Raw genomic sequence first — 21,179 nt, forward strand, 5'->3', positions numbered from 1 at the left:
AACTGTGGATTTGCAGAGCTCCACAAAAGTTTGTCTTTTAGTTGGACTTCAGTTTTTAAGTAAAATTTTAAGTAATCCAACTAGGTAGTTCATTCAACTATGGCACTTGAGAATATGAAAAAACCTTTTCCCTATGACCACCTCAAACCAACACCAATGTGAGCATCTTGCTATGTTACAAACTCCTGGTGAAATGGCATTGAAAGTCTAGAAATAAGTGATACTTCATGAAGTTTTCTGTCTTTAAGCACCCTCACTTTTTTTTTTTCCCCTCTCAAATCTGGATTTCCAGCTGGCACTGGTATAGAGACAAAAGAAATTACTGATTGGAAAATATAACATGTTCAAAGGGAAATTTCTTATCAGGAAAAGAATGCTTTGCCTTCAGAAAAAACTATATGTGTTTTGTTTCTATGATCAATGTGACCATTTTATCTTATGGGAGCTGTAATTCCAGCTCCTTGCTGTGTCCCTTTCCTTCTAGTGAGCTTGCCCCAAAAGCAGGTAACTGCACTGTGCTTGTTCAGCCTCAGGAAATGCCTGTAACATATCATAGGAAACAGGGGCCGACCAGAGGGGGAAACGTGAAAAAAAGGGAAATTCCACGTTTGAGGCAATGTTCTGTATAAAACCTCTGGGTTATTTTTGTCTATTGAGTTAACTGCTCTGTCAGGGATTTGGTGTGCCCAAAACAACCAACAGAAGTGGATTGTTCTAATAAAAAACTGCATGTGATCGAGCCTTTCTTTGAATTATTTTGAGATTAATTAATCCTAGAAAAGCCAACTTTCAAAACCATTAGAGAAATGCAATATATTAAACTTATTTACTTAAGTTATTTTCAGCCAGTTCCTGAGAAACCCTGCATACAGTGGAGGAGGATACAAAGATGAATGCAATAAAACATTTCAATATTTCTGTCCTTTCAACTTCCCGTTTGGCAAAAAGTTCTGGTAGTTTGCTTTTTGATCTTTGTTCAAGACAAAAACAGATGTCAAAAGATAGTGAATTCCTTCACAGTAATGGCTTACATTTTTGATCAGTTATAATGATTTTTGGAAGTATGATCTTGTTCAGATAGGGAGTGTTCTTGTCAAACTACCTCCATTAATATCTTCGTTAGTTTCTTATACATTTCTTGCCCTTCTCAAATATCCTGTATTTGTATGTTCCCATACTGACGCATTTTCCAGTACAATCATTGCCCTCCTTCATCAGGCTTTGACATTGCAGAATGATAGTGCTGTCACAGATACTAGAATCCCTGAACGAACAGGACTGGAAATGGTCGGCAGATTAAAAATGTTTGCTTGAAGTTTACTCTTTGGTTTGAAGTAGTGGGGAAAAATATTTGCATAAATTAATTTTTAATAGGTACTAAAAATAAAAGGCTGCTAAAGAAAATATAGCTTGTCTACATTATCATGCGATTATAATTATGCAAGCATTTATGTTCTTTGTGTATTTTGACTTAGGGCCATGTGAGACACGAGTGAACTGTCACTCATGCAGAGTTAATTATAGTTTGTCCATATAGGGAAAAAACCCCTGGGAAAATATGATAACACTTTTCATTGGCAGTAAACACTAGTAGTCGTTAGTCATTTGAGAAAATTATTCTTAGCAGAATATACAAACTCGGTAGTTCAAAAGTGTTCCCTGAAAAGAGGTGTACTAGCACATGGCTAGATCCACTACAGGAATAGATTTTTATTGACTAAGGAACTGTATCCTTCTGTACCATAACACTTATTTCATTTTCCATTTCCATTGAACAAGAGAATATATTTTGATTCAGTGTTTGGCAATCCAAGCTGGGTTATTTAAAATAATATTCACTTGGAATGTGCTGAGTGTGAAATGCCATTTTTAGAGTAGTTACTTTTATACAGTATTGCAAACAGACATCTATAGTTTCCCACGTGTAACACAGGACCAGTTTTTAAAGAGTGCTTAGAATTTGCTCTTCTCCTTTCCCCAGGTAAGTGGCAAATAACTAGTTGTCACTGACACGTAGGGCAACAAATGGATAAAGCAAGCATGGATTCTGAGATCTATAATTTTTAATAATTTTTAAACTAGCTACAAAATGTCAATCACTTCACAAACTGACAGGAGACATAAGGAATTTCATATTACATGCTGTAAATTATATTTATCTCACAGTTTATCTAGAGTTCATTCATTTAGGTTTTTTTATTATTTTTTAATTAAGTCAGCTACTAAACATCTCAGCGATTTGGTGTGCATAGCTCTAGGTAAGCAACAGAGAACTGTACCGATAACAAACCACATGGGGATAGCGACTAGTAAGAGAGAGCCTTATAAAAATTAAATTTCTTTGCACCATTTCATATGGTAGTCGTTTCCTCCAAAAGATAGTCTTCAAAAGCAGCAGACAAACCCAATATATTACACTTATTTCTTTTTGTCTTTGACGTATTTTCAGCCAAGCTTTTATTTTGCTGGCAATGGCTAAATGGTGAGTGCCAAATCCCTCTTTTTTTCATAATTAAAAAAAATGATCATGATTAATAACTATATATATATCAACAAGAAAAAAGTGGCACAACTGCAAACTTGCTGGTATAACATAGTCCCAAAAGAGTCCGAATACTGAGCATGCTTTTGTTGTCATTGTTGGTGTGCTACTGCCATGGGAAAATTCTTGTTTAAGTAGGAATCTAAAAGTCTATTTATTCCTCATGCATAAATGCATAAATCACATCACTTTTTAGTGCAATGCTTGTTATAGTAATATAATTCCACATTGTCTAATCATGAAATCATAACAACAGATAATGGCAATGAAGAACTGAAGACAGCAGGTTTAAGTGCTTAAACATCATGATACCCAAAGACAGGAGCATGGCAGTAGCTCTGTGGAATGTCACAGTTTTACAAGAACAATACTGTATATTTAAAGGTTAACAGCACGTTTAGCATTCCAACAGTGTTGTCATTCAGCAAACATCATTTAAAAAAAAAAAAAATGAGGAGAGGGGGAGAAAGGAAAGGAATCCAAAACAGAAACAAGGAAAGGAAAAATCCCAGAAAACATCATAGTGAGCTATAGCCATCAAATCAGCACTATGTACAACCTTTGGAAAGAAAGATATCTAGAAAAAAATAATTACAAGTATCATTTTTGGAAAGCTGACAAACTACACAGGACAACATTTACAATGGGGCTGATATGTGCATGTGTGCAAACCTAGTAGGTAAATACCATGATAAAAGCATGAAGGTACTGCCCTGTTGGACAGCATTAAAAGGAAATGCACTTCACTGCATTTAACCACTGCCCAGCATCTTTGTTGCACGCTGGTTGGCTTCATCAATCCTGGTTTTGTTGGAATCAGCCTAGGGAAACACAAAGGAAAGAAACAGATGAATACAGGGCAGAAAGAGAACATCCACAACGTGTCGTGGACACTTCTCTAGTTTTGGCTAGGTTGTGGGGAAAAAAAAAAAAAAAGAAGCAGCTTGAAAATACCAGAGAGCTGGTTTTTGTAGTGGTGTTAGGGACCCAAAAGGAAATTTCAGATTTGCTGGTTTTGTGAAACTTCAGGTAGCCTTTGAGTAGAGCTTTTATGTTTGTATTCAGCTTCACTGAGCTCTTGTAAATGCTGTGCCAGATCTGTAGCTGGTGCTGTTGATAGTGCTAGTGGTATTGATGGTAATGGATGACAGGATGAGAACTGATGATGCGCACCTGGATTTCACTGGTGAAAAGCTTCAGTGCTCTCTGAGATTCAGTGGACCTGCACTCTGTTCTAATTTAGATCACCAGGCATGCAGGCAAAACTAAAATTTTGGTCAGCGTAGAGAATCACTGGAGCAGGGAAGCTAGATCATCTGATATAGGGAATGCTGACAAAGATAAATTTATTTGAAAATACATCGGTCTGGATCTCTTTGTCCTACACGTGAAAGGAAAGGAATAGGTAGGAGTGATGCCATTATTCCTCTCTCTCAACAAAGTTCACCAGTGTAGTTGCAAGAGAGAGTAACCTCTCTCATTGGGCAGCAGCATAAACAGTAATTAAGAAAAGGCAGGGATTCTACCATTACTTGAAGCAACCAAACTGGAATTTAGTCCAGCATAGGCCAAACAGTTAACTTCACTGTCTTCTATGGGGTAACACTTGCCGTGATTACAAAATGCTGTTAATAAAATGGCACCAGTTGGGAGGTTTAGGAGTTGTCTTTGAGTGGGAAGAAATAAAATGGCACCACTTGGGAGGTTTAGGAGTTGTCTTTGAATGGGAAGACACTTTGACCACGGCTTTCTGTAGCTCTGCAGAAGTTAGTTTTGGAGACTAAAGACATTGTTTTAACCGACAAAAATTGGCAAAGCTCCACTCAAGCCCATGTTGCTATGCTGACTTGTGCTAGCAGAGGGACAAGATAGAAAATGATTTCAATTTTTTAAAACAGACCTGTGGGAAAGGTGAGAATTGTGTTACTGCTTTAAAAGCATGAACTCAAACAGCAAACTCTTTTCTGTGGTTTGACGGCTGCGTTTTGTTAGCTTTGATGATTGTTCCCACTTCTCTGGGGTGTATCCAAATTGTACAGCTTTATTTTAAATCTCCAATTTGCAAAAACAGAATGGTGAAGCAACTTTCTCACATACATTTAAAAACCCTTTAAAAATGGTTATACTGATGTGCAATAAATCATTCTTAAATATCTTGGGCTTTTCTCCATAATTGTTTTGGCAAATGCTACGTAGACGTGTATTTTTGGTACAACAGCATGTGCCAGATCTTCAACAAGAGTAAATCAACATAACTACTCATTATAAGCCACACTATTTTAGCCATGAGTTTGACCTTGTCTACCACACCACAGTTTTGTGGCTTTTGCCAAAAGACTACCTAAAAAATAAGTTAATGGATTTGGAAGCAGTTATGTTTGTCATGACATACATGAATATTGATTGAATATTGATGAAACTTAATGTTCCTAAACAAAAATACTAAGGTCTAACTCTGGTGGATGATGTTGCATTGAAGTCAGTGGAAGTCTTTGTACAGATCTTCCCACCTAGGTCAAGACAGAATGCTTTGAGCCCCTCCTGCTTTTCTCCCAGACCCCTTTTTGGGGCCAGGGTCTTCTGATGATGATGTCTGGGCCATTTGACCTACTCGTCACATCATCATTTAGTTTTTGTCCCTTTCTCTCTGATCTGTGGGAAGGATAAAGCCTTTTATTCATTGCTATCCCTATTACTGTGGATAGATCAGATTACATCCCTGCATTATGAGATTTCTCTGGTTTGGATGCATGCATCCAGTTTAACATAAATGCTTTAGGAGCTTTTGGGTTAGCTTTGTGACACACCCCAGCTTTTGCAACATGCACTAGCCCAGGATCTTTCTAATGATCATAATTGACCAAAAGCACAGTGCTCCAGCTGGTCAGGAAAAGAAAACAACTCTAGCAATGCTGTATGCCCACCACCAGCTAGGGACGATGGTCTCTTGGCGTATTTCATTGCAAAAGGAGTGTGTATGCGTTTGTGGTTTCAGTATCATCCAGCTAACTGTCATTTCTGTCTTTTACAGAGGGTTTTCCTAATAAATTGTGTTTCTTTTTCTAGTATGTCATTACTGTGTGTCCTTATTCTGAGAAATATGGCAGATTTTCACTAAGACTGAAAACTGTCTTGGTTTCGTGCTGCTTTCATGTCGACTCCTCTGTGTACACTGCAGGTCCGTTTTTCAGAAATATGTCACTGTTCTTTAGCCAAGGGCTCTGCCTGATGAGGCCTGCCTGTGAGGCTGGATTTAATGAATCGCATTAGCATGCAATGTTGTTTTTCTCTTGCTGTATGAAATGCCTAACTCTGCAAGAAGACCGCACAGATGTGGAAAGCCAGTCCCTTCAGTTAACCAACTGCTCTCAGCATGCACCACCTAGAGATTTGTCCCATGTGCTGCTTCATGTGCATGCAGGGCCTGGCCAATGTTTTCAAAATCCAGATGTTTGCAAGCCTGAACCGATAGAAGAACAGTCACTTGTTAAGCTTGCTGTGCTTTGTGATAGTATCCTGCAGGCACAGATAGGACGCAGCTGATTTCCATCCACAGGGCATGTCTCCTGCCACTACATTATGTCATGAGAAGGGTAGCTGGTAACATGTAATAGTGCATGTCCTCATACTTTCTCTGAGAAAATAACATATGTCCTAGACTTCTTATTTAAAGGTAGTTATGACGTAGGCTGTATAATCTTCCAGTCCCTTCTCGCAACGTAGATAGATGTGCTGCTTTCTCGTGCTGAATAGCAGCAGTAAATTCTTCCCCCCCAATGCTCCTATTTTTCCCAGAAATATGAAATGCTGCTGATGGCATCACAGTAATACTGTGCATTTTCCAACACTAACAGATATAGCTTTATAATACAAAACTTTTGACCAAGGCAAAGCCATGTGCTCTGCTGTGTCATGTGACTGTCTCTCTGTCAGAGATGAACTTCCCATCTTTAAGACAACATATGCTTCACCCACTTCTCTCTGGAATCAAACTCCAATAAGGAAATCTGAGTGAATCCCTCAGGGCAGTATTTTCTTTAATTTTTTTCCCTAGGCTCTGATGTAGTTAATTCACATGAAAAATAGGCACGGGCATCCCGCTTGTGTGAGAAGGTTTGCATGTCTAAAAGGGTTCAAGAATATAGGCTCTGCCACTTAAGGTCAGCATTAACTCTAAGCAGCACATATAAGTCCCTGGGTTAGATCCTCAGGTTGTGTAAATCTCAGCTGAAGTGAAGTGTTGTACTGATTTTACACCAGATGAAGATCGAGCCTCTTATGCCACTTCAGCCTGGCTGTGCCTGGAGCTCTGCCAGTACGAATGCAGATGGCTTGCAGATCTTGGGATCTGAGGATGGCAGTGAGTTCCCTGCCGGCTTTGGAGGGTGCTGCTATCTGCTTCAGAAATCTGCAATGCAGGTCTGGCACTGGAACGGTGCGCTCTGCCTGTTTAGATGGTGATTTTGCTATAGTAATGCTGAGCCCCGGTGTGTGTGTGTGTGTGTATATGTACACATATACACACACACACCAAGAGAGCTGGTAGATCTCTGTCCTAATGTGGTTATAAACAGGCAGCACGACAAGGCTGGCTGCACTGTTACTATACAGCAAAGTCTTGCTTAATAAATCCCTATCCTCTTTTGGGGACTGGTCCTCCAAACAGGTGATTCAATTCTCAATTGCTCGTGAAATTTCCAAGAGAAAGAAAGTCCAGGAAAGCTTAAAACTTGCCAAGAAGCGCCAGGGCATTCAGACACAAGCCCTGCAGTTCTGCGTGGCTCAGGGCATTTCTCCTTTCCCAAAGCTGTTGTAAAAGGAGCCTGGATTTGTGCTAAGGGGTCCCCTCACCAGCAGTGTGGGTTCAACCTGACCTGCACCAAAGGTTACTGAAGATCCACAGCAGCAAGCTCTGCTGTGGCCCAACGATTGGGAGGGAGAAGAGAGAGGAGCTTTAGCAGCTATTTCTGTCCCTTGTCCTTCTCTGAGCTGAAGAAAAACTGCGGCATGCACAGCCTGTGCTTGCAGGAGGGAAAACGCAGCCCCTTTTGGGGTCCTCGTAGAAATGTCATCGCTTACCTTCTCCATGATCCTGTCAATCTGGCGATTCTGTGTGTCGATCTCGTTGCCCATATCCAGGGCCATGTGACGTAAGTTGCCAATGATGCCGCTGACCTGCTCGAGGTTCTCATCCATTTCATTTTCCCGGGCATCGTTTGTTACCCTGGGATCAAAAAACCAATTTTTTGAAGCAGAGACGGAGGAGGTTCCCCCTGAAACTCTTATTCACCCAAAACCTCCCCTGCGTCCTCCTTCGCTTGTCACCTGAGGAGCATGCTGCTGTGTTTAGCTTTGAGGAAAAGGGATTAGTAAGTAGCTAGCCTGAAAAACATTATTTTTTTGGTTGTTGGGATTAATTGTCTGCATTCATCACTGCTCCGTTTATACTGCTCATGTCTGCTGCTCCTAGAAGTGTTGCTGTCTGAGCTTGTTTGTGCCACACGCTGCACCTCTCTGCTGGTGATGGTCCTTCTCAAACAAAGAATGGAAGGGTGCTCCATTTGGACTCGTGTGCGGTTAAAGTATGTGGGAAACGCTGGAGGGTGGTGGAATTGAAGCTATACCTGCTCCCCTCCTTGAACTACACATAGCTAACGGATACTGTCCAATCCTCGTACACTTGGGGCTCACTGAAATATTGAGGAAGAGCTGCCTCAGCTGTGAAAATCCAGACTTAACATTCTATTTAGTTAAATGTGTTTCTGGTAAATGACAGAAGCAGCTTCTCTCAGATTTACTGGCTTTACTAAAGATCCTTTGTCTCTCGTTCTTAGCACCATTTTTTTTCAGTTACTTGGTTTTTATAAGAAAAAACTTGTGCTTGAGCCAAGGCCCAGTTCAATGCTCCAGTGGCTGGAAAGGCATGTGGTGACTGATACTGGGAAAAGCAAGGTCCATGGGTTCCACTCAGAAAATCACTACCTTGAGCCTCTTGTGCAATTTGGGTTTGTGTAAGCACCAGAAGGGTGCTACAGGCTATTTGCAGAATGATTATGGTGCAGCATAACTTCCTTCTCTGCTATTCTGTTACCGTGCCCCAGTCTTCGTTTTGGTGGGGCTGCCATCCAGAAATTTAAAAAAAAAAGAAAAGAAAAAGTGAATGGCAGACCCAGCAAACTTAAATGGCAACTCCATCCCACGCTCCAGATTGCATGACAGCATTGTTTCTCTCGCACTGATTTCCCTTTATCACAGCAGCCAAAAAAATAAGTGGATAATAGTTTTTTGGAAAGATAATTACTTATTAATCCAGTGTCCTTAATCTTCAGAGATCAAAGCTTTGCCTACTGGTATGCCTTTATCCACTCAGCTGATAGCATTGTCATCTAAATACATGCTCTATAAGCACTGTAATCAGTATGTACTTATTGCTGGATCCCTATGTATTGCTGAAAGTTTGCAGTTTGGTTGCCATTAGTAGTGCTGTGTGTTTCAACTGGCTTTCATTTGAGTGCACAGGGGTTGCCACTAAAGCATCAATGTTTCTCCATAGTGGCTTTACAGCAGCTGAGGAATAGGTCATCGTTCCCCATTCAGTGATATTTTCTGGACAGTCACGAGCAGGGAAGTGGTGTACCTCTAGTTAAAAGTGTGCTTCTAGTTCTGCACTTGGCTCGGTGCTTTGGCAGGGAGCCTGAGGCTTTTTTCTTATTGAAAAGAAAGGAAGGGGTGCTGGATGCTTTGGTACATCTTCTGGCAAGGATGGATAATGAGCACTACATATCTTGAGATGTAATAATAATAAACTCATGTTCATCTGACACCTCATTTCTGAGGCATTTGACAACTGTCATTAATGAGACCCATAATAAGGCCCCCAGGAGAAGTGCATTGCTCGTGCCAGGAAGCTGGAGTGCAGAGGACAGTGCAGACTGGCCGTGACAGTCTGCAACCTCACATTGCTGCTGTGAAGTAAATGGATATTATTTCTATTTTATTATTGCCCAAATCTGGGCAGTCTTAGGGAGGAAGGCTTAGAGCCAAGTTTTCAAGCATCTTCTGGTTCTCAGGGCTAAGATCCTTACTTCCATGATTTCCAGCACCATAACCGTCCTTTGCACTAGCTCAGGCAAGCACCCACAGGACTAGGGGAAGTCAGAGGACGCAGTAAAGCCTTTAGTACCTGTCTTAATCACCATCAACCTAAATCTGAGCACCCACCACACTGTGGAAAACACTGGCTCCATCACAGTACCCAGCACTACCGAAGGAGTTAATGAGCATCACAGAACTCATGACCATATGGAAGAAATCTAAATATATCAGTGACGAGGAGAATAGAGAGAAAACAGTGGATAAAAAGGCTCACCTGCGGATAAAGCCACCACTGATGGCCATCTGCTCCCGTTCATCTACGACACGTGCAGGCTGGCTGGCTACAACACCATCCTGATTATTGCCCCAGGCTTTTTTGTAAGCATCACTTGATTTAAGCCTATGCAAAAAAGATGATGAGTAACAAAGCATCAAGTGGACAAGGACAAACGCAAAACTCTTTACTTCTCCAAGCTAAAAGCTGAATCAAGCAAATGAGTTTTCAGATAGAGGGTCATTGGTTGTATACCGATATATCATAATCCTGAATAAAAGGAGGGGTTTGGTTTTTGTTTTTTTACTTTACTGCCACAACAACTGTGATGGTCAGAGGTTTTGTTTCCAATAGGGTGAATTGCAATTGTCAAGTCTACAACACTGCACACAGGTTTTCAGATGTTGACTTAGTTTTCAGAAAGAAGGAAAAAAAAAAAGTGAAGAAGAGAAGAAATACAGATAAGTAGAAAACATTGTTTCATTTCAGTGACACATACGTTTTGACATCAAACACAGAGAACGTACTGGCAGACAGACATAAAAACAGAACTGCCAAGTATAGTGTGTACATCACATCACAGCAACACACCCTCTTAGAGAAAGACGGATTTGGCTAGACTAACATTTTACCATGCAGAAGATTGGGTTTCTGTTGATATTTTTTAACATGTATGTGGCATAATAGGCATTTAAAGCCACTAACCTTTCCCAAGGTGATTTGGGGATGATTTTATCATAAACTTCATAGGGCTCGTTAGATTTTTCAAATAATATATCGGTACTTGAAAATAGTAATCATACATCGACAGTTGATGTACAAACCTTTGTCCACAGAGACAAAAAGTAAAATAGGCAGAAGTGAAATGAGTGCAGGAGAAAAGAAAAGATACGAGCAATCTAGCATCAGAAAGGGAAATTTTTCTACATTTTTCTTCATGCACCAGCTACAGGCATGAATAAGAAGTGAAGCATTCTCACTAAGCACAGTTGCCCCAATAGTTCATCATACTTTTAATGCATCAGCAGTAACAGCCTTCACAATAAGCAAGACACAGGCAAAAATGGATCATCACTTCCTTCAGGAGCTTTAAACCACAGGACTTTAAACTAGCCTAGCAACTTGTTATATTTGTTGTTTCTGACAGTTACATTCGCTTTCAGAGAGCCATTTTTGACTGAGCTGCCATGGATAGAAAATTAAAATCCAGGCATACCTTCAGTGGCAGATTAGCATGTGCAGCGTATTTAGGGTTGCTGTCACTGGGGTCGTCAGATGAGATTGAACACTTCAACAGGAGAGTGTGAGTGTTTAGGGTCTGTAGGTGTAAGTTCTTGATTTTATTCTGGAAATGGAGCAATTTCCAACAAAGCTGTTGGGAACTGCAAATCTCCATGGTTCCCCTGTTCTTCGGTCAGCTCCAATCAGTCATAGAAACAGCCCTGTGGCTTGAATTTTCGGGGAGAAACTGAACGTGCTTCTGCAGGATTTGGAAAGGACACAACAAAGCCGTCCCTGATGTTATGTTCTCTCCATGCCCCCTGAAGCAGCTCAGCTTCTATTGAGCCTGAAGATGTGTTGCATGCTCCAATATAGAATTAAAACGTGGATAAAAAGAGGATCTTTCCTACTCATCTGTTTTGTTGCTTATTTCCTATTAAAGTTTGTGAAGACTTAAGAAGATGATGGTTGGCTTGTTTGTTCTTAGTTCTCTGAAACTATACATCAGCTTTGGCATTTCTAGAAATGAGTGAAAGTAGTTCTCTTGCTGCACATACAGCTTTATGCCTGTTCTTTAGACCTGTGCAACTTTGAGAGTGAGACAGTCTCTGTGTTTGAGGTGAATGATTTTATACACCCAGAATTTGATCTCTATTTTCTTGTGGACTTCCTATTAAAGTCGATAGGTGGAGTCTGTGACTGCTCATGGTCAGTAGCAGTTGTCTTTTGAATGCGGTCTGGTCAAAGCTTCATGCTGTGGGCATTTTGGGTCTCCTAAGAATGTAGGATCAAGCCTTGTTGTATTTACTCTATATATCAAAGTATAGTTATGTGTGAAATTTTAAAATATATGCCATTAATCTACCACTAGCCAGAGGAGCATTAGGGCATCAGGGTGATGCTTGATGCCCAGAATTGTATGGATTTCTCTCCCTCCTATGCTTCACTTCTCAGAATATCATTTTATTTGTACCAGTTGAGACCTGGCACAGTGATTCAAGGAACAGTCTCTAAAAGCATTGTTTATCCATACTCTGTTTCTGAACACATTGGCTGATTAGCAATGCTACTTTAGGAAATCTGGCTGCAGACTGCAAAGGTCAGAATACTGCCTTAAAGCAGGGAAGAGACACCTTTAAAAGTGAACGTCCCCAACATCGAATGTGTGCAGTATCCTTCTGTTCTTGCATCTATTGATTTCCTGATACTGCAATACTGTGATCATAGTGAATGTTTCAAGACCATGTGTCAGGTGCTAACCCCATCCATGCCACAGGTCTGGCTGTCAGTTCTGAGCAGCCTTTCCTACAGTACAGAATATTAAAGCTGCTCTAAAAAGTGACAATTCCTGCAAAATACATCAGAATTTTTTGTACTTCAAGGGTGAACTTTTAATGTAGGCATTATGCCAGGTTTCTCCAGGAGGAGCAAGCCAGGACAGTGTTCCTTTTTAAGTCGCAACAATTTTTAGAGTGTGGGAGATGTAAAGTTTCTGTGGCGTGCTCTTGTACCTGCAGCTCTTCTGCACTGGGTCCTCTGGTGCAGGACAGCAGGGCTAAAGCCTGTTTCAGAGCTGATACCAACTGCAGGCAGTCCCACTGACAAAGGCTCTGTGTGTGTGTAGCTCTTTCCATTCCTCCTTACCTCTCCCATTGTGCACACCAAGGCAGTAGTACACATATTCTGGGCAAAATGTTTACCCCAGCAAAGTGTTCATGGCTTGGTACATGGGAGCAAAATTGATTTTTTTTTTTAATTTTTTTTTTTTTTTTAAAAAGCCAAGGCGGTATCTGCATTGTGTCCCAAGGGAATTAACTTCAAAAATAAATGGTGACTGATGAGGCAGAAACCCAGTCCTACTGTTCCCATTTCTGGCAAAATACCCACTGAACTCCATGACAGCTCTTTTTCCTTGGGACTTGATCATCATGGTAGAATCAGGCCCTGGCTGCGAAGACAAAGTATCTGTGCCACGCAGAAAGGCAGTATTATATTATAATACTGCAGAACCACTGCACTCTGCTTTGTTTCCTGCGCAGTCTCTGGCCAACCATTTATGACTGTTTTCACTGTAACCTGGTTGCATGCCTACTTCTTGCCTGCTGGATTTGCCATTCCTCAAGGACTTCTGGTTGGTCCACTTTGTCCCCGATTTCCTACACCCGCATAACCGCACATCACATTTTCATTTGGCATTTAAAACAAGCTTTGCATTACTTGGAGGACGGTTTCGTTCAAGTGTGATGGCATGCAAGCAAATCCGATGCATTTCAACATTTCTGCTTAGTGTACGTGCTACCCAAATGAGAGAAATTTGGCATGTCCAGATTTTCTCAAATTTGTTGCCTATGGCAGGATGAAAACCATTTCAAATTAGGTTCCAATTGTGAAACGTCATGTCTCTTTCAAAATCTTGTCGAGGACTATTTCTGTTGAACAATGAAAAAAGGTGTGATTTTCACACGTAATTTTGAGTACTGTTTATTAGGACCTCGTCTGCATTTTTTTTCAGCTGTTTTGTTTTGTTTATTAAACTTGCTTGTGAAAATATGTTTCAAAATTTAGGGTCTCCAAGAACAAGGTAGCCCCAGTGTTTTTGTTTGCTGGAAAATGGAACCAGTCAGTACACTTTGTGTAAAATGTTGAAACTTTTACCATTAAAAGGTGTCGACAGTGAAGCTTTCACTGCAGTATGCCTGATTTTAATGCATCTACAGTAATTCCCAGTCGGTTGTCTATGCTATGAGATGAATGCATTTGAACCAGAATCGTTCTTTCTGCATGCCACATGCTCATCCTGTCCATGTGCCTAGCAAGGATGAGCTTCACAAGGCCTTTGGGATCAGCCTTAAGTGCTCAAAGAGATGAGGCAGGCAGCACCTACTTGTTACATGGACAGACACAAAGACCACAGAATTTTCCTAGGTCCGTCAAATTCTTTTCTGCTTCTTTCATGTCCTTATTGATTTGGTCCATTCCCTCTTCGATGCGTTCCAGTTGTTCTGATTAAACACAAGTATTTTATCCCCACAGAATGAAGCAGATGGAAAAGGACAAAGAAAAGAAAGACAAAAACTTCAGACATTCACTGTGACAAAAAACTGGACACCACATAGCAGAGCCGGTACCCAGTACCTACTTGTTACAAGGACATATGAAAAGGCCACAGCATTTCCCTAAATCTTTTAAATTTTTCTCGGCCTCCTTCATGTCTTGGTTGATATGGTTCATGCCTTCTTCAACACGATCGAGTTGTTCTGGTCAGGACAAAGGGATGACAGTGTGGAATGAATTGTATTTTTGTTTGTTTGCTTTTGTCTTCAACAGAACATGAAAAATGACCATGTAGAACTGAATTAATAATGACATTACAATGCATTAATCTGAACTGATGCATTGTCGAAAGGATGTATGCCGCACGGATGCCAAAGGTGGTTTTTACTAATATGGGAAGAGTAAAACAAAGGAGGAAGATGTTTGAAAGATATTAATTTAAACAAGATGTAATGATGTAGAAAGGAAGGGTTATAAACTTCAAGGTCCAGAAACATAATACAATACATCCACTTACTAAGACACCAATGACATCCAAGAGAAAGAAAGATAGTGTTATTATTTTGCATTTATGTATGTTAATACAAGAGAAAAGTTGTCCTTCCATGGAAAATACTTCAGTTACTTACACTTACAAATGCCTTGGAATTAGGTGATTTAGGACAGCATAATTGCTTTGATTAGTGAGTGAGCTGGTGGTAATGGTACCAGAGATGGAGTGAGCTGTTAAGATCTGTGTCCAAGTACTCCTTTTTCCAGAGGCTGAGGAAACTGAGACCTGCTACTTTGATTGGCACTGGATATTAATCTCTAATCTGAGTATGGCCTTAGGGCTGGTTTTCTTACTGGTATGGATACTGCAAATCAGGATTAACCCCAGTGAACACAGAGCAATTGCAACTACTCCAGGAGCCTGATGCTCACTGAAAGAGGACCGCTGGCTGTGACATTCATTGCCTCTGTCCCCGAGGGACCTTATAAAAACAAGCATTGGGTGAAGACTTGTGTTTTCAGTGGGGTCACTTCTGCTTTGCTCCAGGACAAGTTATGAAGCACCAAGCCCAGTAACCAGCCGTATATAGACACCGTCTCTCCGCTGGCATCAAACAGAATTTGGCTTATTTCAACCTAAGGCTGATGATGATGTAGGGTTTTCTTAGTGATTTGGTAGCTCAGAATAATTTAATGTGTTAATTTCTTCATTGTTGAAGCTGGGAAAAACAGCCTAGAGGAACAGAATGCCACAATGTAAAATTGTAAACAGATGTAAACAGATATGGATCCAGTGGGATCAGGGGTCTTATGTGGAGTCTGCAGTAGTGACAGCATTTTATAAGCCTCACCATTTGTTTCATGAAGGATATACCCAAATAAATATGACACAGGATGAGAAAGTTACTTGGAGTGGCATTTCAATCCATTAAAAATTGTAACTGTACCTGAAGAGGTAAAGTAAAGCAATCACAGTAAAACACAAATACATCCCTATTCCCAATATTGAATACAAAAAAATAGGAATAGAGAATTAGACTTGAGAGGAAAGGAACTAAGAGAGTACTGGTTATAGGAGGAATCTAATGTCATCCCTGATGTTAACTGAGTCCAATCCAGAAGGAAAAAAAAAAAAAGGTATTTCAGAAAAAAAGTCATGTGCATGTTGACATCACTCCTCTTGATGACTTTGGGAACATGAATAGGCCTAATTTCTTACTTGGGTTTCTAATAACAAATGAGGTTTAGATTTTCAAAGCTTTCTGGGGGATTTGGATACCCAATTCCCATTAAAATTAATTTTATTTAATTAATTTTAATGGGAAATGGGCATCTCATCCCTTGAGGGCCTTAAAAATCCTGGCCTAAATTGTTCAAGCTGAAATAATTCAAATGTGCTCTTTGTTTAATTCTTGCATGAGGCTGGGCTTTGAGAAGGAGAGGTGCCATGTCAGTATTACAAGATGCATCTGCTTTTCAGCAGCCAGTTCTCATTATCCTCAGCTGGATGTGGCTCCTGATACCACAGCAGTTATTGATCCCAAATCCAAGGATACAGTTAGAGGATCAGAGTTACCTGGTGCTGTCCTCTCTAAAAGGGGCACATATAATGTGAGCAAAGGATTGCGGAGCTAATAAGGAAGCCTGAGATAAACTGCTGAGCCAAGAACGAGAAATACAAGGTTGGATTGTTTTAATGCACGTTGTAATTTTCCGTTTTGGTTGGGAGGCTTTAGCAGAAGCTTTGGTTCATGTCTGTAGCCACAGATTGTCAATCTCATCAGAAATATGAGTATGTGGTAGAAGGTGATGCTCCTCTAAGTGCTCCTGCTGCTCGCTAACTCGGAGTCCTGCCTGCTCCTGTATAGTGGGGCAACTCTTGCTCTGGGAAGCAGCTGTGGGAGTATGAGCTGGCTTTTAAGCTGGTTCATGCTGCAGGATGGGAATTGCTGCATTTCTGTTGCAGATTCCCACCTCCTGCTTGTGAGAGCTGTGTTTGCAGAGTCTGGCTGGTTTTCAGGGCTCTCAGTTAAAAGAAAGTTATTTCCACATGGGTATTTTGACACTGGGAGGGACAAGAGGTACTGACCTTTCTTCCACTGATTTTGTTGCCTGCTTTTCTCTAACCTTGGCTGACCAGTAGAAAATGCCAGGTGTAGACTGCAGGCATCAGTTCTAGATCTGGTACCACTGGTGACTTTCAGTCTAAGCACGTTTCCTTGCTCAGATGCACATTCTCTGAAGCCAGGTATGTAGTAGGGCCTTTTGAACTTTCTTTCCCTGTTTCCTATTCTGCCTGAATAGATGAGTGCTAATTGAAGAGTGTATTTGACATGACTCAAAGACTTTGATATAAATGATAGCTCTCTCCAGGAACTTGACTTAATTTATCCTGCTTCAGGATTTGTGTGTGATGCCTATGCTATTTCTGAATAGAAAAGGGAACCACAACTAATTTATCTTCCATTAAAGGAAACCTCATCAGTGTAAAAAGCCCATGTTGTATTTGTAGCCCAGAAGTCTAGACAGCTGGCTGCTGGTCCTAAAACCATTTGGTAGTTGCTAATGTCATGGGCTGGATTGTTAACTGGTTTAAATTGGCGTGGTTATGCCGGCTTCATGGAGCAACACCAATTTATACCTGTCAAAGATCTGGTCCCACAGGCAAGGAAATAGATTCATGAGCCTAACCACAATTATTGAGGCATAAATATTATAGAGGAATTAACTTAATGGGGTCACTCTGGATTTGTTTTGGTGTAACTGATATTAAAATCTGGCCCAGAATGAATCACTGCCAGTAAGAAATCAGATGGCTATCAAAAGGTTAATTTAATGTCTGTTTTCATAGACCTTTCCTATTTTAACTATGTGTATTGTATTAAAGGCTTTAGGGAAGACAGTCTGCTGGCATACACTGCCATGAACCTACGCAAATTCACACTTACAGAAGATCATGTCCTTTATCTCCCATTTAGAGAAGCACTTCAAGGTCAGAGTTTAAACATCTTTTGATGGTTTGTTGCAGTATTCTTGGGATATACTGTATCTATATATACGTTTATATATCATCTATGATAAATAAGAGGATTGACATTGTTCGGAAGCAGAATACACATCAGAGATATGTTTCACTGAGATTTTCTTCATTTTTTTCCCAGGAAGCTCTGCTAATTATTAGCCCTTTTGGCATATCAATACCCTTTTACGTCTGAGAATGTCACTTTGATTCAAACACAGGGGCCATATGTCTTCCAGATCTTACAGCAAACTAACAGCATATCTTAGGAGATAAACAGCGATATGTTTTGACCTGTATTGTTATACTTATGAATTACTTCTGTATTAAAACCATAGGCACCTGAGGGACCATGAGTTAGTCCTGTTAGTTTTACCATAGCATTGTGGCCCTTTGCCAGTGGGTCTTTGCCAGGATCTTCTGTAACAGCCTGGCAAATCCCCGCTCTGTGGCTGATCTGAGGAAGTGGCTGGGAGAGGGAAGGTGTAGCATGGGCATCCTGCTGCTGCTCCTGTGGTCTCTTGAGCAAACAGAGCTGCAAAAGCATCTTAACACAGTGTTGGATGCAGGACCAGGACAAGGCAAGTGTGGTGTTGCTCCACCTTTGCACACCCCTCTGTGATTTATAACAACTGTTCCTTGACTAGTGTCCAGGATCTGGGGCCTGTGCTTGAATGTCAGTTAAATGCCTGTGGAGAAGGGAACTTGCTCCTTTGCCTGGAGTATTGTGCAATGAAGCAATTTCCACAAAGGACAATTTTAATTAGAGGGGGAAAAAAAAAAAAAAGGACATCTAAGAACACATTGTAATCATAATTGCATACAAGAGGGCTGCATCTGAAAGCAAGTCAGCAGATTAACTATTTCCAGTGATATTCAGTGATCCCATTTTCCATAAAGGAGAATCATATCGGAGCACAGGACATTTCTAGGACAGCCTTTTCAGAAATCCTGAGTCTTGACCTAGCTCTGCTCTGAAAGGCATTGCTGAGCACAGGTACGAATGGAAGAAAGCTGGCAGGGAGTACTCGTGAGCCCATGTGTAGCTGTGCTAAAAATAACAGTAGACGAGGCACAACCTGCTTTTGTGGGGGGTTCATTTGTCTTTTGCTCTGCACTACACTTTCAACATAATTAATACCACTTTCCCTGTAGAATCTGGAATAGTTGATGGTCACTGGTTTTGTTGCTAATTAGCAAGCCGTTTCTTACTGTGATCAGATCGGCTCATAGGTGTTGTTGGAGCACCTCTAGCCACTCTGCTTTTGGCATCTCACTGCCTATCAATTTTCATGGTAGCTGTTGAATAGGAGATAAACTGGGGAAGGGGCCTGTGCGAGTGGCCATAACTTTTCTCTCTGATGGAAAGGAACGGTAATTATCTTTGTATTTATTACAGTTGTTTCTCCAGTGCCATAGAAACAGGTCAGCCATAACTCATACAAAGCTAAAACTCGCAACTCCTTCAAAAACAGTAGAGGTAGTTAGCATGGGTACCATCACACAGTGCCAACACTTTTGCTTGTGGGGTTGCTCAGTTTTATCTCCATACTTCAACTTGATCTGGAGTACAGATCTGCTGGGTAGATTAAGCTGCTCCCCGTGTTCACTGGCATTGCTGGTTGTGCATTTGCTGTTGCTGTAGTGCAGGGAGAAAAATTCAATTGCATTGACATTTTCTTTGTGGCTTATCAATGTTGTGGCTATTTTCTTTATCTTGTCTTGGATGAAAAATGGCTGTGCTGCTACTGTTATTGGAAAAGTTTCTCCCCTCCACCCCCTTTTGAATACAAAAATGAAATTCTTTTGTAATAAACTGCGTGAGGACATCATCACACAAAAAAATGTCCTTCAAGGTCCAAGTCTCTCTGCCTGCTGATACTCCCAGGTGATGGGAGTTTACTTTAGATGAAGAGAGATACCACTCTGGGACCCCTCCTGTGTCAGAAATTCAGGTTTATCTTCATATCCCCACTTTGTACTATCAGTTTAATTTCTACAGGCTGCTTTGAACAAACATGCATCCAAATATTAACATTTCTCTAAGTTAGCATGTTTCAAAGACATATTCAACGAAGCAGAGCAATTGCCACTGCTCAATAATCCTTTGCAGCATGACATTTTTAATCTAAAATGTAAATATTCTAGTTTAAAGCATTATGTATATATTTATATTTAAATAATTAATTAAGGAAGCTTGACTCAAGGCCAGGTTTAAAAAACTGTAAGCATTATGGATGCACACAGGGTCTGGGAATGACTTTCTCACTGATGGAAAAACTCTCAACAAGGAGAATCTAACCTCTTAGCTCCTTCCTGTGGGCTCCCCAGGGGAAGAACTGTGTTGAACTGGTTTGGGTGACAATACCTGACTCAAAAAAATAACAACTCTTGGTATTGCAGAGGGACTACTGCAAAAGCCCACTCAGATTCCCAGTGACTTCAAAGGGCACTGGAGGAGGAGGTATCTAGTTTTTATGGCTGTCCCATTCTCTGTGAGACAGGAATAATGAAAGCTCTTGTGAAACTCTATATCTCTGTAGGGTCATAACAGACTCTGTGGTCCCCTGCACAGCCAGATGTGCTAAACATTTAGGCAACAGGAGCTAGCCAGACTGGCTTTATTATATAAATACCTAGTATTGTAAAATTATGTTGACTTATTTCCTTTTATGATCCCAAAAACTTCTGCTTATTGATATCAGAAAATGAGTTCTGCTCTGCGTTACTTAGATTGAGATCGGCTCAAAGACGTTTTTCTTGTAAGGTCTGTTTAACTTCAAAGCAAGCAATTTTGTAAGGAAACCTAGAAATAGAGCTTCAAGCAACTACAGAGATTAGATATTCTGCTTGCCGCCCACTGGAAAGATCAATGTCATGTTTTTTGTATATTTAACACCTAATAATCTTAAGTGACTTGTGCAGTCAGCTGAAAGGAGATCACATGGCAGTGTTAGCAAATTATTTCCTGAATCTGATAATCTGCTGAGACATCCCTGAGTTGCACACATTGTGCTAATTACAAAGGGTTCAAAGGAATCATTAGCATATTTTGCCCAATAATATAATGTCTTTTATCGCTAAAATAAAAATAATCAGGAATTATTAGCCCTACATATGGCTAAAATGCACAAAACTTAATTAAACATTTAGCATAATACAGTGGTTACAATATTCCCAGGGTTTGTAGTATTGTTAGGCTGTTTTCCTTGAGAAACCCATACTGTATACTCACAAGCTAAATTTACTGAACCACTTAAGGCATGACCATAACCAGTTTAAAGAGGCTTTTAAATTGTTTAATTCTTTCCTGCAAGTATCGACTACCCGCATCTCTGGCCATACAATATACGTTTCAGGTTTCGCTGTCAATAAGAGTTTAATACTGAGTTCCCTGGACTCCAAAGAAGTCTCAGGTCCAGTCTCAGCCCCTCAGCTCACACAGACCATCCTTCTTAGCATGACTAGAGTTGGTCGGACAA

At 40.6% G+C, this 21,179-nt stretch overlaps 1 protein-coding gene across 1 annotated transcript in view; it reads right to left on the reverse strand.

Annotated features, from left to right (window-relative positions):
- Positions 1-2,045: 2,045 nt before the first annotated feature.
- Positions 2,046-21,179, reverse strand: part of SNAP25 (synaptosome associated protein 25) — a 65,563-nt gene continuing 46,429 nt past the window's right edge. The window contains exons 5-8 of the mRNA XM_074864398.1: positions 14,017-14,134; positions 9,912-10,037; positions 7,622-7,766; positions 2,046-3,363 (exon numbers count right to left, since the gene is read on the reverse strand). Coding sequence (XP_074720499.1) covers positions 3,295-3,363; positions 7,622-7,766; positions 9,912-10,037; positions 14,017-14,134 — 458 coding nt within the window. The 3' untranslated portion in view covers positions 2,046-3,294. The remainder of the gene's footprint in view (positions 3,364-7,621; positions 7,767-9,911; positions 10,038-14,016; positions 14,135-21,179) is intronic.

This window comes from Strix uralensis, chromosome 3, assembly GCF_047716275.1.
Source record: "Strix uralensis isolate ZFMK-TIS-50842 chromosome 3, bStrUra1, whole genome shotgun sequence".
NCBI classification, from domain to species: Eukaryota; Metazoa; Chordata; class Aves; order Strigiformes; family Strigidae; genus Strix; species Strix uralensis.